General features: G+C 40.0%; 1 protein-coding gene across 37 annotated transcripts in view; it reads right to left on the minus strand.

Moving 5' to 3' along the window:
• CREM (cAMP responsive element modulator) overlaps nt 1–18,783 on the minus strand; it is a 99,755-nt gene that overhangs the window by 33,456 nt on the left and 47,516 nt on the right. For 7 of the 37 annotated variants that reach the window (XM_067701807.1, XM_067701875.1, XM_067701913.1 and 4 more), the window contains 3 exons: nt 9,971–10,006; nt 5,878–6,034; nt 2,661–5,559 (listed from right to left, as the gene is read on the minus strand). In XM_067701807.1, the coding sequence (XP_067557908.1) occupies nt 5,385–5,559; nt 5,878–6,034; nt 9,971–10,006 (368 nt within the window). In that variant the 3' untranslated portion in view covers nt 2,661–5,384. The other 30 variants (XM_067701905.1, XM_067701960.1, XM_067701999.1 and 27 more) reach the window with 11 other exon arrangements.

An 18,783-nucleotide genomic window follows, 5' to 3' on the forward strand; every position in this document is an offset into this window, starting at 1 on the left:
CTGTAGGATGAATAAGTATTTCTAGAGAAAGCCCCAAACGGCATGCCCGCCCGACCTCCTGGGAGTTGCAGATAAGGGAAGGGGATGACGGTGTGGGGATAGCACTTAGACTCTGCACGACGGCCTCCTGCTCTCTACCCCGCAACACACAGCTCCACACAATGACCAGCTCCACTACTGAAACTAGGGGAGGGGCAGCCTTAACAGGTCAGGAGTCACAGCAGAAAATGCAGCAAGTCTAGCCCACAGGAGGCCTTCAACATATGTCCCACCGGAGAATGAGATGACAGAGCATCTTGTGGTTAGGGCTTTGGGCTTATACCTTGAAGTTTTTTATTATAAAAGCAGGATGAAATGTGGATACCAGTAATCACCCCATGTAATGAATTTCATCTGAATGTGCAGACTAAAAATGTTTGACCTAAAAGTAGCTGTTTTGAAGTGGAAAATAAAATTTTGGGTTGTTTTAGTTTTTACTTTAAAACTCCTATGGTTGGGACTTCCCTGGTGGCGCAGTAGTTAAGAATCTGCCTGCCAATGCAGGGGACACGGGTTCGAGCCCTGGTCTGGGAAGATCCCACATGTATCAGAGCAACTAAGCCTGTGAGCCACAACTACTGAAGCCCACGTGCCTAGAGCCTGTGCTCCACAACAAGAGAAGCCACCGCAGTGAGAAGCCCGTGCACCGCAATGAAGAGTAGCCCCCGCTCGCTGCAACTAGAGAAAGCCCGCGCGCAGCAACGAAGACCAACGCAGCCAAAAATAAATAAATAAATTTATAAAACACAAAAAACAAAACTCCTATGGTTGTTAGCCAAAACTCAAAATAGAGGGCCACCAGCAGGAGATTTCCAGACCATCTGCAGAAAGGCCTACTCCATCATACCAGCTGAACCTCTCATAGCTGCTCTTCTGTGTAAAAGCCCTGGGGCCGAGCTTCTGATTAGATGGCAGAAAGAACACTGCGGAGATCACGACCCACTGTGGAAATCGGCAGTGGACCCCCCCCTTGACGGTATGCAAATACAATTCTAACTTAAACCTTTAAATCAGGACAGATATTAAAATTTGCGTTAATGTTCATCATGTAATAGCAAACCGACACTAAAAACTTCTGCAAGATCTTTTATGTTACACAAGAGTAAAAACTGTAGTATATGTTCAGATAGTTAAATGAGCACCAAACACTACAAAGTGTAACCAACATGGTTCTATTAAAAACTCTCTTCAACTATGGCATTCAAGGACAGCAATACAATATTTTCTTTACAAAGCAACCAATATAAAAATCTGCAAATGCCATAAATTCATTTATAGGCTATTATTTTCACATAGGCATGTCATTAGATTCTTTCAATTCTTTCTTTCTTTCAGTTCTTTCCTGAGGTATTTTTTGTGGTTTACTTTTATTGTACTGCTGGATGCATTATCTTTGATCATCCTTTCCTAAAATGATTTTTAAAGACCTGCAAAAAATTTTTATTGCATAGGACACTGTTCATGACACAGAGATCGGGAACTGCAAATATGTGGCACTGGAACAAGCCTTACAAATGTTGCATTTTAAGAATTTTTTTTTTTTACAGTTTGCCTCTCTTAAAAAATTGAAGTTACAGCTAAGAGTTAACTACGTACAGTGAAGCAGTTTGGGAATGTTAGAGATTAGAAAATACGATGAATGATAAAGGGAAAAAAAAAGCCATAATTCTTGCTGGCTTTATATTGTATTGCCTTCAAAAGCAACTGTACATATTGCAATCAGTTCATAGTTTAATATTTCTACTAATCTGTTTTAGGAGAGTAAATGTCTTTCAAGGTTTCCAGTTCCTCTATGAGCTTCTTGTTCTGAACTTCCAGCACTGCAACTCGACTCTCCAGACATTTGACATATTCTTTCTTTCGACGTCGACATTCTTTAGCAGCTTCCCTATAAGAGAGTAGAAGCAAAAGGGCAAAAACAAAACTTTTTTTTCACATGCATGCTACTGACAGGGAGGTTGAAGTAAGCTTGGTAAATGTGATCGTGGTGTTCCAAATCCTGGGACAACATTCCCAATGCGATTCCAAACCCTAAGCCAAACTGGGTTCTGAAGGGTCACAAGCATCCCTTCCACAAGTCCACATGGCAATTAGTAAGACTGCTGCATCTCCTGCCTTGATTAGAGCTCTGGGCAAACAAGGCCCAAGTCAAAGTCACTCTGCTTTACGGCAGTAAAGATCTTTGAGGGCCTTGAGTTCCTCAATGAGAGTCTTGTTCTGGTTTTCAAGCACAGCCACACGGTTTTCAAGACATTTGACATATTCTTTCTTCTTCCTGCGACACTCCCGGGCAGCTTCCCTGGAACCAACACAAGGCAAATGACAACAGGAACAACCTCTCAGCACAATCCAGAGCGGCTTGTGAGTCTCTGCCCCCCAGACTCAACTGCCGGTCAGTCCTTGGGGATGTCCGCACGGAGCCGCACAACAGTCGTAACCGAGCACATGCCTCATTGGGAGGTTACCCTAAGACAGCAGGAACGACGGCAGAGCACAACAATTCGCCCGGCATCCGTTGTAAATGGTGTTTTCTTAGGGCACACGTCCCATGGTCACAGTGACCAGCAAGATTTTCAGTAACCGAAACGATAGGACCACATCCCCAAGTGGAATTTCTACAAAAACATTTACAGATCTTTTCAATTCTCTTAATTATTTTTATCCACCAAAAGCCACATATTCCATCACAATGAGTTAACTTTATTTGATCAAAAATGATTAGAAAAATTAATCCTTAGAAACCAGTGTCAGCACTGGAGATTTTAATTCTTCAAGACTAAATCTCAGTAAAACAAGATCAATCATGACTGCAAGCCAACAATTTGTCGGCTAGAAAACAACATGGATAAGAATAACAATAAACAAATCATGCACATTTTCATAAACCAAAATAGAAGGGACTCTGCTTCTGAAAACTAAGGAAGGAGAGAAGAGAGGGTACAGAATACAACCCTCAATAATTCAGATAACTTAAATCCAGAAATGTGAGAACACCACAACTGAAGTCATGGAAAGGACGCGAGAGATGCATCTGCTAACCAGGATTTAAAGCACTGCAGACACGCCCGGAGAAAGGCCAGACCAGCAGCCAAAGCAACACACACAAACAAACAGAGGAGCTGAGTTAGTCATTTTCACACATAACCCTGCCAAAATACAATGGACATGGCCAACATTTTCTTTCTTTCTCCTTCTTTTCAGGGTGGGAGGGGGTGGCTACTACATCATTGAACTCCTCTAGAGAATATACCCTCTGATAACAGCTTTATTTTGGAGTGTTCCTTTGAGAATAACTGCCTTTGGCGCACCCATCATATCAAAAAGCCTACATTGAAACAGGTAATTCAAATATGTATAAGCAAAAGTTGTGTTGAACGTCTAATCGCCAGTTACTGTAATGCCAGTTAGCACTGCTGCAATTCTGGACTAGGAGTGACACATGCAACACATGTGGCCAATTCTGTTTTATTTTTAGGATAGTTGATGCTCACTAACAACTGGTTATCTGTGTTTTCTCTGTGGGAAGCAAGGGTCAGCAGAAGAGAGCCCTTGAAATCCCAATGAACTGCAGGAAAAGATCGAGCCCTACTCCCCAGCCAAGAACAAAGCCATCACCCTGTGAACGTGAAAGGTTCTCAGACTTCTTAACTGGTTAACAGAAACATTAACAGTGTAAAAGTGAACACAATCTGATAAACACAGATGAATTTAATCTAAATCATGCACACGGCAATGCCAAGAATAAATCCAAGCACACTTATACGTTTGCCAGTTTGGGAACACAATTCAACTCTTCCACAAAGAAACAAAAATACATTTCTGAACACCAAGGTTTTTGTGATTAAATCATTATATTAAATTCTAGGTCTGGAAGGAAGATAGATGGTCATTTTACAAAACAAGTTACTACTAAATGAAATTTTAAATGTCGAATAGCTGTGTTGTGGGATGTCTAATGTTTCAAGTGTAATTTACCAAGCTGTGCTATTTCTCGTGAGTATGGATACTTCGTGTCTCATGCGCCTGCATGCATGTTACCAGAGTCAAAATATTCCAGGCACAAAGCTCTGGATGGCCACACCAGTAGGTGGTACATTCCTAAGTAGTCTCGGCTAAGGAAGACACCTGTTTCTTCTATTAATAGTTAGCTCCATTTTCAGGCCTTGCATTGGTCTGGATATACCCTTAGCATGGAGAGGAAGTACATGGCAAAGAGGAAAAGCTGACAAGGTTATTAAAGAAATAACAACTGTAGCTGGATTGGCAGAAATACAATTAAGTATCTATTATGAATGCCAGCTAAGGAATTTAGCTGAGAGAATGTGTAAGAGGTCTTTGACATTAATAAGTAAATCCTACATACTCTCCATAGAGCTAAATCTGCAGCTGACACCGGGGTCTCTATGAGGTGACCTGGTGTTAGTGCAGGGTGGGCTCTGGGGAAAGACGGCCTGACTGCAGTTCCAGGTTCTGTCCAGTTTGGGCTGTGTGATCTTAATCAGCTTGTTACCTGACCTCTCTGAACCTCAGTTTCTCATCTGTAAAGTAAGGGAGAATAACCAGACCTACTCTCATGTGAAAGCTATGTGTGAGTTAAAAAAAAAAAATGGTAGAGGGCTTCCCTGGTGGCACAGTGGTTGAGAGTCCGCCTGCTGATGCAGGGGACACGGGTTTGTGCCCCGGTCCGGGAAGATCCCACATGCCGCGAAGCGGCTGGGCCCGTGAGCCATGGCTACTGAGCCTGTGCGTCCGGAGCCTGTGCTCCGCAACGGGAGAGGCCACAACAGTGAGAGGCCCACGTATCGCAAAAAAACCCACAAAAAAACGGTAGAAACAAGCACTGAAAACTTGCTCAGCACACACTGAGCAACCGAAGAGCCATTTATCATCTGCTTTTCTCTTGTCCTGCTCTGAAACTGAAATTTGGAAGCTAAAATAGACCCTTCTCAGAATCCCGTGCACCTAGGGGCTCTCTTGTTTATTTCTAGCCAATGAAATGTGCAAGAACACGTGAGAAAATGAGAGAGGGAACTGGAAGCGTATGTACGATAGGAGGCATCTCTATGCGGTGGGGCTGTGGGTAATTTTAACTCTTCCTCTTGCTTTGTACTTGTCCCCAGCTAGAATTTTTCAAAATAGATTGTACTTGGGTATAATAGAGAAAAAACAAAGTTACAAAATAGATAAAAGAAAACTACATGTAAAAGACTTAGAAAATTCTGAACTCACACTCAGATTTATTTTGCTCACAAAGAAGCTAAAAATTATACGTATCACCTACTTCACAAAGTAAATACCAAGTACAAAATGAATCTTTATTTGTAATAAAGTCCTTCCATTATCAGTTAAAAAATGAATGTATCGGGCTTCCCTGGTGGCGCAGTGGTTGAGAGTCCGCCTGCCGATGCAGGGGACACGGGTTCGTGCCCCGGTCCGGGAGGATCCCGCGTGCCGTGGAGCAGCTGGGCCCGTAAGCCATGGCTGCTGAGCCTGTGCGTCTGGAGCCTGAGCGTCCGGAGCCTGTGCTCCGCAGCGGGAGACACCACAACAGTGAGGGGCCCGTGTACCGCAAAAAAAAAAAAAAAAAAAAAAATGAATGTACCTTTTAGACATTACCCTAAAACACATGAGGATGTACGGCCTGCTGATGAAACAGTTTCATGCCTGGAACTCTGACTAGAAGACTTACTTAGAACATGCAGAGCACAAGCCCACATAAAATGCCACACAACATGTAACTTGGGAGAAATAGCTGAGGAAAAGTTAATTTTTTAAAAGCCCCACAGTAATAAATGATATGTCCCCTAAGTGGTTGCGGTTTCTAGTGAAACATCTTACCTATTTTTCATTAGCCTCAGCTCTCGTTTGCGTGTTGCTTCCTCTGCTAGTTGCTGGGGACTGTGCAGGCTTCCCGGCGAGGCAGCCATCACTACTCCCTGTGGCAAAGCAGTAGTTGGAGCTCGGATCTGGTAAGTCGGCATGTCACCAGTGGTGGCTGCAATGAAACAAAATATCACGTTATATAAACAACTTATGACTTGATATTTTACGTAAAATTGACCTGGAAATAACATACTTCTTTTTACATGTTTTAAGAGGTGAGCTTGCTAATGTTTAAGATGATTATTCTGAGCATTATAGAAATTTTAGGTATCAAAGATCCCTTCAGCATTTGGAACAATGATACTCAGCATGCTCTATACATTTAATTGAAAGGTTTTTATCAAAGGCTAAAGTAGACAGGCTTTTCAACTGATAGTTCATTTAGCCTAAAATCAGTGGTGTGCTGATAAATATTTAACCACCAGCTCTCTAAGGGGGAAAAAAAAGCCCTGGTCCGTAGTGTTTATCATTCCCATGATGTAAATGCTTTCACCATGGCCAATTTCAAGCTACCGATAAGACTTCACTAAATGTAGAGTTGGAAAGACATACAACAATAAGTGGCACACCATACAGACAAAATAGATGTAAATAACCTCAAGAGCATAGATACAATTATTAGAAATGATGAGTTCTAAGTATTTATTAATGTTGTTTTTAATGTAATTTGTTAAATATATATGTATTTATGTCTTTAGTTTTTAATAATATCTGTTTTTGCAACCAGTTCATAAAAATCCTGAAAACTTAATAATTGGCTCCAGCAAATGAGTGGGAGCTGGCCCTAGCACACCACTGCAAACATTTTAATTAAGAAGAACATCTCCATCCTCTGAATACCCCAGCTAAGAGATTTTCCTAAACCCTGCAGCATGCCTGAAACAGTTCCTGAATGTCTTTAAGTGCAAGTCTTATTAACAGGTGATGACTGGTACTGGTACTGGTACTGGAAGGAAAATACTAGCTTACTGTATTTTCAGCTTAAAAACAAGGACAAAATAAGAAACAGGAAAGCTCTACTTAAACCTGGTTTCTCTAGGGAAGGATAATTTTTGTCTTTCTTAGATTTCTTGGGATAATAATACATTTCTAAGTATTCATTTTTTAAAACGCATTTTCTAATTATAGTATAATCACAGTTAAATGACAGATTTAAATATTTATTTAGTATTCAGATTGAATACTAAAAGTCCCAAAGTGTAATAATTTAATTTCAAAATTTGTCTATCTACTGCAATAAACACAGGTTCCTAGAAAGGACAGATGGATTTAAGTGATTAAAAATGTTTCTACCACCAATGTGTCAACTTTGAGAATGTATGGTCCAGAATTAATTTGACGTTTTGATGAGATATTACAAAATACATGCTCTCTCAAAGCTAAATGCAAGAAAAAGGTTAAAAAATCCTATAAAATCCTATAAAAATTGGTCTGATCTAAATCCCAATCAAAATATGAAATGGTTCACTGCTGTATGTCATTAAAATGTATTATACCTATTGAGTAAGAAACAAAATTTTACCCAAAGGGAGACAGAGACTTTTTTCACTTAAGTAGAATATTATCACTGAAAATAGCCAAGCAGTTTAAAATGTTAATCGAAAACTGATCTATGTGCTTCTTTTGGGTAAATGCCAGGTGTCTTCCCTCTAGGGCTCAAGAGTTAGGTGAAAGAATAAAAATATGGCTTTGGGGGCTTCCCTGGTGGCGCAGTGGTTGAGAATCCGCCTGCTGATGCAGGGGACACAGGTTCGTGCCCCGGTCCGGGAAGATCCCACATGCCGCGGAGCAGCTGGGCCCGTGAGCCATGGCCGCTGAGCCTGTGCTCCGCAACGGGAGAGGCCACAACAGTGAGAGGCCCGCGTAACGCAAAAAAAAAAAAAAAAAAAAAAAAAAAGGGCTTTGGGTGAAGATCACTCAATTCTTCATAAGGTTTACAAAAATATCATTTATAAGGTTCTTCCTTCTATATATAATTTAATAAACAATGGTGAATAAACAGTAACTGTGATAGATATAATGATCACCAGCAGAATCTCTATTAATAAACTTGGGAAAAATCCTAAATTTGTTTTCATGACTATTTAAAATACTGTACACACATATGTCTCATTAGGTGTCATAGAAATTTTTGAAATATTGAAGAAGATAACTTTAAAAATCAGTTGTAAACTTACTAAAGATTTTTTTTTTAATATTTTAATCATATTGCCAGAGGAGCTAGAACGGTGCACAGAACAACATAGTTCTCTCCTTTTCTCTTTATCCACATCAAGGGAAGGTGGCTATGGGATAATAAAGGTTAAACAATGGAACCCGCTGGAGGCAACAGAGGCTTTCTAAAATTGGAACAATGGCCAGCAACGAAGAAGAAGTCCATGTGTCATTATGCTGACATTTGCAGGCAGCAGGGATGCAGACCTCGGTCTAGGGTTGCTCTTGCCAAACACTGCTGACAAAGAGTGCAATACAATGAATAGAAAGGTACAGAGGGGTTTGCTGTGCTTGTTCGAGTTTTGTGTGTACTTTTTGTACTGTAAGTTAAAGCAGAATGCTTGAGTAACCATTTTTTCAAAAAAGGAAAAAGTCGGGGTGGGCAGGAATACTTTGCAGGCGAAAAGTAAAGTTCATTCACTGGTCTTAAAACCAGAAATGGTTCTAAAATTGTGCCTATTTCCAAAAGCTGAAACTACCCTCCAAGGACCAAACTTGGCACCAGGAAGAACAATGACACTTTCAAAAGAAGTATTCTTAAAACATTTTGAGCAACAGCTCAGGAAAACATATCGCTTTAAAATGATAACTTGGAAGGGAATGATATATTTGGATGTATTAGTTCTGGATGTTAGCTAACAAACTGGGTTTTATTACAATTTTTCAGACATAGTGTATATTCATTTTATCTCCTTCAACAAAAATCAGTTTGCAGCTCATCAGTTCAAGCCAGAAACAGGAATTAGTATAAATTAGTAGGAATTTGTATAAATTTCTGTAATATCCCAACGAATCTATATGACAGTACTATTCTAATGGTCACTGAATAAGTATCAGTGGATGAATTCCATATATTCAAATATGATCACATTAGCAAGCATGTTAATAAGATATGGGCAAAGAGAATCTCTTGTTTTGAGGAAATCCAAATGTCAAAAAGTTTTGTTTTTGAAACAAGTTATCCAAAAGTTTTTATCTTAGCTTTCGTTTCCAGTGTTATGGATGCAGTGGTGATTTAAAGCAGGTTAGCTGTTGAGGATCACAGTTCAGAGAACCATACTACATTCTTCGATGACACATTCTGATCCCTGTACTCTTATGAAGGCCAATTCCTGTTCCATCTTAACTACTGAAAGTGTCCAAATTATTTTTTATGCTAGAATTTCACTGTATAAATTATTTCTGAAAATAAATGGGCCATCAGTGGGGGCTTCAAGCTCATGACTGAAGAAGAATAAGAAAAAGATATTTATACATTAATTCTATTCTAAGGCAGCAAACTTTAAAGGCAAGTCAGGGATATCCTTTTTACCCTAGACTCTAGCACAGTCCTCGGCATACAATGGGTGCTTTGTGAGTTTACATGTGCACCACAAAGTAAATTTTGAACTTCTCAAGGTTTTGCAAAAGCCCACTGCCATTCAGAATGTTTAAAATAAGCAATCTTATTATTATAAGACTATAATTAGCTATTGTTATTATAGCTAAGTCTTTAACACTAAGCCATGGAAAGCCCGATAAGATGCCATATATTTATTCAAACTGACCTTTCTTGATAAAAGGCATTATTTCTTAAGTCTTCCCTTAAATATTACTTATCTACCCTGGCATTTTAGAAACAGAGGAGTTGTAATTACAGTGTGGTTCCAACCATCTAACTCCTGACATGAAAAAAAAGTTTAGGTTTAGTGTCAATATTTCATGGGAAAGAAAATTCCTAGGACTCTCAACTCTGGTCAGTAACTTCATACCTCTCTTTGCAAGCTTTAAACACGGTACAGCAGAAAAAGCATGGGATTTGGAGTCTGGGTTCTAGTCCAGCTGTGCCACTTACCAGATATGTGACTTGGGGCAAGTTCAGTTTCCTCATCTGTAAAATGGGGATACATGATCTCATTTAATACTCACAATAAACCCTATAATGTATGTCAAAGTGTCTAGCACAGTGCCTGGCACATGGTAGGCTTTCATCAAATGTTAGTTCCCTTCCTCTTCCCTTCCTTAAGTTCTGAAAGACAATGTTCCAAATTATGCTTATACTGTATAATTAAAAGACATATAACAACCATATTTTCCCCTGGAGTTTCCCTTCTAACAAACCTAGGTAATAGAATGACTGAAACGTATGGCTCTTATTCCTTATTTTGTTTAAAAAATATGCCCCTTAAAAAGCTTTTAAAATTTCTACTATATTTTATTATATCCCTTTAGAGAATAAATCATTAAAAGATAATATAAAATGTCCTTTTTAATGTGCATAATCACCTAAAAGAGAACCTCGAAGATGGAGGATCACAAAGAAACACGATACAATCTCATCAGACTGGTAATAAGAAAACTGAAAACCTCACAAGTAAAAGGTGTTTGTTTCTTTCTAACCAAGAAAGAAACAAGAAACTCAGCCAAATGCCTATCTTGATAGCTTCCAAAGTGAAACAGTTTATCAACACCCCAAATGATGGTGATATTACTTGCTTATTGGTTTATTGAGATCTCTGAGCACATCAGCTGAATAGAAACATTTTTCTATGTGCAGCTCCTCCCTTCATATGTCATTTTGCTCTGCGTCACTAATCCCAAACACACTGAAGTAACACGCAATGGAGGTGACTTAGGAGCCGTACTTGTTAGCAGGGGCTTCTTTCCCTGGCTCCAGCGAACCAAGGACATCTTCACTTTTCCTTTTGATCCTCTCCTCCCCACCACCACACCAGTACTCAAAATGCCCAAATCAGGCTTGTCCTCGCCTGGTGTCTCACACTGTCAAAAACTTTCCCTCCTCCATTGCTCCACTTTTTCCAGGAAAATGAAATCCTATATAAGTGTAACTAAGTACTGATCATTTTCAAATTTGCTACAATTACTATAACAGACAGACCATGTGGAATTAAGCCAGTACTATTTTTTATTTTAAGTTACACATATAAGGGACCTTCCTGAGTTGTTTATTAAGTGAAACTCTTAAAGTGACAAAAAAAGTCTATGTAAAAAGATGAAATTATGAATATTGAAATTTAAGGTTCTCTATAATAGCAAATATATGCTCTATTGTCCTATGAGAGTAATAATAAATATTCTAGAAAAAATCCATTTTGACTACTTAACATGATGCTAACTTCATTTTGCATGTTTTATAAGCAGTGTGTAGTATGCTATTATAACTCATCTAACCGTAGCATTAATTTACCAATGTCAGGTGGATTTTGAGCAGCAATGTAATATGGTGTGAACAGAACCAGACAGGGAGTCTGAAAACCCAAACGGGTTCACCACTTGCTAGCTTTGTGAGCTAGGAGAGCCTTTACCCACTCCGATCCGATCCCTGTTCAGTTACATGCAAATGAGTGTAACAATATCTGCGCTAAGTGCCTCAGTGAGAATGCATGGAAAGTGCTTCTCCTCTCCGGTATTTAAACATGGTTTCTTCAGAGGCTTGCCCTGATCCTTTAACCCATATCACTGCTTCCTGTGGGTCTCTCGTGATCTGACAGCTTCTTGGATAGCACTCACCCCATAAGTGATTTTTTTAATTTTAAAGTTTATGTAAGTGCAAAGCATCATCATAATTATTTTATTAGGCAACGTATTCATATAGGCATATAAAACTGGACAAAGTGAAACAATTATCCTAAACTATATTTCATTAAAAATTTTTCAGGAACAGTGAGGAAATAACACAGAGGCAATTTCAGTATACCTTCCACACAGGTTTGGAGTTTTATGGAAACTTAAGGTAGATGAGTGACTTCTTGTTTTCATTTCTAACATGATTATAACTTGCTTCGCTACCAACTTCAAGAAGCTGTTATAACTTGATCCAAAACATTCCTTTACGTGAGAATTTCCAAAAACCTTTTCCAGCAGCCTCTTTTCACAAAGGTAAAACGCATCCTTATTCACTAAGATACTGTTTTCCAAATTTGAATAAGTTGTAATATTTGTTTTTTAACAATTCAGAAATCCAGGCTGAATACAATTCATCAGAGTTTTTTAGACTTGGAGACTAAAGGGTATGGAATTAGGCTCCTAAACATAATCAGCTTATGAACAAAGCCAAGAACTATTTCTAATAAAACTTTAAACTATACCCAACAGAATCAATAATATAATTCTATAAACCAAAGATATTCACTTTCACATTCGATTCTATGATCCTGTAAGCAAATGCTCCTAAAACCTTTACCAGGCCAGTCATTATTTTGGAGCCTGAGTTTGGTCCAGATCAGCTTTTCAAACTATAAGTTGTAGACCATGAGTAATTCAGTAATTAATTTCATGGGTCAAGAATAGCATTAAAAAAAGAATGGAAAAGACAAGTATGAGTACATCACAGAGAGTAAGGATAAGCACTATTTTTGAAACTTGTTTTATATAAATGTACTTGTTTTATATACATACACACACACACACACACACACACACACACACAAGGTCTATGGCATCATGCTGTAAAATGTGGGTCATAGTCAAAAAGTTTGCAAGTCAAATATCTAGCTCGGTCCACTTGGTTGCAATCCACACGGGGAGGGGGCGGAACTGGGACTCCAAAGGTGGGCCCCAAAGCTGCTCTACTACACCTTGAAAAGGCCCCTTAAATCCTGTGCTCTTTGGGCTCCTCGAAAAAGCAAATAAAATATGCTTTTCATTTTCAAATAGCATTTTCAATAGAACTGATTCTGTGAGAACTGACCAGATTTCCAAAAATAATGATTTCCAAAGGCACAAAGAGGTCTTGCGAAAAAAGTGACATTTAAAAAATTTCAGCATTCTGAAAAATTTAAACTAGAATGGGTAAATCATGTATAAGCATTATGGGTAAAACTGTGAAAAAAAATATTTTCAAGGATAGTGGTATGTTCACTCTGTAAACATAAACGCATAAAAATGTTCATTTATTTTCAAGCAATGGTTAAACATTTATGTAAATTTTTACTTTAAAATTTAATATTTAAATATATTCTGGGTATTCTCAAATCATTTATTTTTTGTTATAATTCTCTCTCATGTTTGGACATGAAAATTGGAATTAAAGGCTTAGTAAAGAAAGATATAAGGGTGGGAGGGAGGGAGACACAAGAGGGAAGAGATATGGGGACATATATATATGTATAACTGATTCACTTTGCTATAAAGCAGAAACTAACACACCATTGTACAGCAATTATACTCCAATAAAGATGTTTAAAAAAAATAAAAAAGATATAAACCAACTAATAATTTTTAGAAAATACATGTATGCATAAAAATGCCTTTTGGTTCTAAGAATCATATGACATGCAGTATCTGAGATTATTTTAAGTCCATCTATATCTTACAATAAATCTGTTATGTGAGGGCTTCTGCATTCTATAGCCCCTCTAAAACCTCACGAAAACTTCTTTGAGAAAAACAATTTAACACAGGCTTTACTTGCTCAAGACAATGGAATGTTCCCATCCGGAAGAGAGCCGAGACCCACTAAGTGAAGAGATAAGATGTGGTGAAGCTGTTTACAGTCACCCACTCTTCAGGAATTCAACTGCGAGCTTAGCACCAGGCTGGCACTCAACTGCCGGTAACTAAGTCACCAGCATTACCTGTAACTGAGGGCACCACCCCCGGGAAGAACTGCAGGTGGGGCGGGTGGGTGCGGGTCGGCACTGAAAGATGCGCACTCCCCGGACCCGGCGCTAGCGGGCACTCCGGCCCCGCCAGGCGCCTGCGCAGGCCGCTCGGCCCCGCCAGGCACACACTTACCTCGAGCGGAACGTTAAGGAGAGGCTCACGGGACCTGCTAGGGGTCTACGGGCGCCGGCGGAGAGGGTGGCGGCCCCCACCTGCGTGCGGCCGGGCGGAAAGAACTGAGTCAATCACAGCGTGACTCGGGCTGACGTCAGCGTGCTGCCTGCCTGCAGTTTAACTTTCCACTGCCCGCCGCACCGATTCCAGGAAATGTAATGACGTCGGCCCTTTGAACCCGGTTAGCTGAGAAGCAGACCATTTTAAACAGGACGGAAGGAACGGCAGGCTCACAAACACCCCTGACGCGCTGTGTTTCCTATTCTGTCTTGCAGCTACATTTGAACACAGCAAGAAAATCGGAAGCTGACTTTTTTTTTTTTTTTACAACTTGAACAAAATGTGTTTGACTTGCAGCTGCACTGGATCTGCAACAGGTTGCAGATGAATCAACAGCTTATTTTAGTAGAGCAAATGGAGACGGGGGGGAGGGAGAGAGAGAGGGGGGAGGGAGGGAGGGAGGGAGGGAGGGAGAGAGAGAGAGAGAGAGAGAGAGAAAGGGGAAGCAGCACAGTACTGAGCAAAGAAGCGGTTACACTCAGATGCCTTCACAGAGTGCCGAGTATATTCGGTTACAGATTAGAAGGAACATCTTACTCCTCAGCTACTAGAAAGTTAATACTTTTTGAAACACTCAGAGGTTCCTAAATAATTTTTCTAAACTTCAAAAACAATCTTGCGGAATTTCAATCCCTTTAAAATTCTTACCTGTTTCGTCTCCAGTTACAGCCATGATGGGCTTCTGCATACAAAACTGTCTTGCTTCCCCTATCACAGGACCACATAAAGTGTTCCAAACCAGCAAGCATGTGCAGGGTAAGTAGGAGTACTGACATCACAGTGACCTCACTAGCTATCACTGCCATCAATTTGCTTTGTCACAGACGAGCTCACTGAAACCAAACCCTATAAAAACCCTTCCTGTAATAAATCATCTCAATGTTCTTGTTTCTTATTTTTACATAAAAATCGAGTTGGGCTCTGGCAAAAAATACATCTCATTAGCATTAAAAGTTACATGGCTATTTCTTATGGGGCTACTTTTAAATTATTGTTCTGTCCAAGGTTTCTAAGTAACCAAAGTAGGCATATAGCTTATATATTTTTCGTAACTCATAGGAGAAAAAACACAGATTTAAAAACAACAACTGACAATCAACCCAGAAAAACGCTGTGAAACACACAGAAGTGTATTTCAGACACTTCTAAATTCACCAAGAAATACCCAGCCACCTTAGTTTACTTGACACATTTTTATTTGCTACAATGACATAAAATCCAGCTGTTTATAAGATGACATAGAATTTGCTAATTTCACTTGAAGGGCATACATACTGAAATTTTTAAAATTCACTGTGCCAAAAGCAGTAAGTATTATATAGCATTCCTCCATAAACATTATGGAACCACATGAATTTGCTGATATTTAACATTTGGGGGCCACAAAAACAGTAATTTCATGTGGCTCAATCTAATGCACTATTTTGCTCAATTAAAATCCTTTGAAAGAATTTTGTGATTTAAAAAAATTCATAAATAAATCACAGTTACTATTCATAAAATTTAAAAAATATATCCAGTTTCATTTGGATCACTTAATGAAGGTTCAGCACATGAAGAGCTGGATCACTATTGGAAATTTAACAATTACAAAGTTAGGCCAAAGAGTGGCACATGTTCAACAGTAAAACAGACCACAGCCCAGGGGAAAAAATGATCTGCATCTCTACTGCACAAAAAGAAGTGACATGTCACTGATCTTGTATCTTGATCAATGGGTTTACAAAGCCCATTCCCTGTATGATTAGGATCCAAACCATTCTTATGTCAGTGAAAGGGCATTCCACCACATTCTTGCCTTATTCAATGAAGTACCTCTAGTAAGGCAGGGACTTCACATTCAGAGGCTTAGGAGGCGAAACATGAGGGAGGATCCATGTTTACAGTAATTCTCCAGGGCACATAAACTGAAGACATCCTGGCTAAGTAAAAAAGTCTGGGGACCAATGGAGAGTCCATGAAGGATTCTTTTCCATCCCAGCCACACCTAAGGGCTTGGTTCCAAGACTACTAGTCAACTTTATTTCAAATTTGAGAAAGTTCAAATTGATTTTAATCTCAACATTTCTTTACGGACTTCCCTGGTGGCACAGTGGTTAAGAATCCACCTGCCAATGCAGGGGACACGGGTTCAAGCCCTTGTCCAGGAAGATCCCACATGCCGCGGAGCAGCTAAGCCCGTGCACCACAACTACTGAACCTGCGCTCTAGAGCCCACGGGCCACAACTACTGAAGCCCGCATGCTCTAGGGCCTGCATACCACAACTGCTGAGCCCGCATGCTGCAACTACTGAAGCTCGTGCGCCTAGAGCCCATGCTCCACAACAAGAGAAGCCACCGCAATGAGAAGCCCACGCACTGCAACAAAGAGTAGCCCCCGCTCACCGCAACTAAAGAAAGCCTGCGCACAGCAACGAAGACCCAATGCAGCAAAAAACAAATAAATAAAAAAACCACATTTCTTTAAATTGGCTCTTAAGTGCTCAATAACTAATAGTGGTAAAAAAGGGTAAAGGAAGGAAAGGAAGAAGGGGGGTTGGTTGCTTGGCTGACTACTGCTATTGGTACGGTTTTAATAAATCCCCTGGACCAGATAAACTCGGTTAATCAACACACAGGAATAGTAACATTTTCACAGAGGGAGTGTATTTCACTGTCATTCACTAAATGGTTATTGAACATTTATCATACGCCAGGGACTGTGCTAGGGACTAAAGATACCTGTCCAAACAGAAGTCACCATCTGGGCAGGACACAGAGAGTCACAATATGGTGGGATACATGCCCTAAGAAGGTACAGAGGTCACACCAGACAGATTTGGAAGGTAGAGGAAGGTTTCCTAAAGAAGTGCTATCCCACATGAAACCTGGATAATGTACATGATTGTGGAGGTGTTCCTGTCAGGGTACAAGGCTCTGCATGAGGCCCCTAGAGTGGAGAGGGGCCATGGCATGTCACAGGAAATGAAAGAAATTCTGCACAAAAGAGGGAGAAGTTGAGGGAGAAGCCTAGTAACCTAGTAACGGATTAAACAGAGGTATGGTCTTTGTTAGGGATTCTGACTTTGTCTAACAAGTAACAGGCATTCACTGAAGGATTTTGAGCAGGAAGCTGACGCAATTACATGCATATGAATTTTAGAAGCCCCACCCCTAAGTGTAGAAGTGAGCACACAGTGGGGAAAGGGAAATGCTGGAGGCAGAGACTTTGTTTTTAAGAAATACTAGTAGCTCCCAGAATCATTGGGAGGCATCAACAAAGGGAGCCTAGCTAAACTTTCAGAAGCAACTCCCAAAAAACCAGGCCAAAAAGGGAGCTGCTGTCTCTGGCATGATTAGGAAAATCAGGATGCTGTTCTACAGCTACCAGCTTCCAGGCAGCCACCTGGCAGGGACTAGGGATCATGGTAACACAGGTCAGAGGGCATGGCAGCCGGAACGAGGACTATGACGGTAGGGGTGGAGAGGACTGAAGAGACGTGTGCTACAGGAAGAAGAATGGATGGAGAAGGGGTGGGAGAGTGATGGGTGACACCCAGGTTTCTGCATGAAGCAACAGGATGGAGAGTTACTGAAATAGGGTAACAAAAGGAGAACTGGGGTGGGAAAAATGGATGTGGGGTTTTGGACTTCAGGCGTCGGAGATGTGTGCCATGGGCAGGGATGAGGTCATCCAGGGAGGGCAATCAAGTCAGGTGGAAGAGGGCGTGGGATGCAGCCCGAGTACCACCACCAGCACCTACAAGCTGGGCAGAGGCGACTGGAAGAAGGGGTACAAGCATCCAGGAAGTGAAGGAAGCAGAGGTCGGTAGTGCTAAATGCTGTGGAGGGATCAATCAAGATGAGGGCAGAGACTCACAGAAAAACTGCTGTGACCTTTCAAGGAGATGACAGGGTGGAAGGTGGACAGAGTAAGAAAGAACACTCGTGGACCCCCCTATGTTTAACAAAAAACTAGAACCCCTGGCCACCATTATTTTTAAGATGGAGAAGGTGAAGAGAAAAGAAAAGGAAAAGAAAAGGCAAGGAGAAAGAACAAGAGGAATAAAGATTGGAAAGGAAAAAAGAAACATCTTACTTGTATTTGATACAAACATTCATGTAGTATCACAGGGAGATTCACCAAGATTCAGCATATTATTAGAAGTAATCAGAGTTCAGAAAGGTTCATAGATAAAAGGTAAACTTAAAGAGATCAATATTTCTCTATACCAGGAACAACCAGAAAATGTAACAGAAAGCTACCACTCATAATAGCAAAACAAACAAACAAACAAAAAACCCAAAAAAGCAAAACCCTAATGGGTTAAACATTTAAAAACTAACTGAACAAAAAGTATGGAGAAAATTTCAAACTGTTAAAAGAAGTTAAGATCTGGATAAGTGAAGACATTCTGTGCTCTGTTGGTGGGAATGTAAATTGGTGCAGCCACTATGGAAAACACTATGGAGGGTCCTCAAAATTAAAAATAGAACTACCATATGATCCGGCAATCCCACTTCCGGGTATTTATCTGAAGAAAATAAAAACACCAATTCAAAAAGATATCTACACCTCCACGTTCACTGCAGCAATATTTACAATAGCCAAAACGTGGAAACAATCTAAGTGTGTCTATCGACAGATGAATGGATAAAGATGTGGTGTATATATTATACAATGCAATTTTAATCGGCTATAAAAAAGAAGGAAATTCTGCCATATGTGACAACATAGATGGACCCTGAGAGCAGCATTATGTTAAATGAAATCTGTCAGAGAAAGACAAATACTGTATGATATCACTTATATGTGGAATATAAACAAA

The sequence above is a fragment of the Pseudorca crassidens genome, chromosome 1 (genome assembly GCF_039906515.1).
Source record: "Pseudorca crassidens isolate mPseCra1 chromosome 1, mPseCra1.hap1, whole genome shotgun sequence".
In the NCBI taxonomy this organism is placed as follows: Eukaryota; Metazoa; Chordata; class Mammalia; order Artiodactyla; family Delphinidae; genus Pseudorca; species Pseudorca crassidens.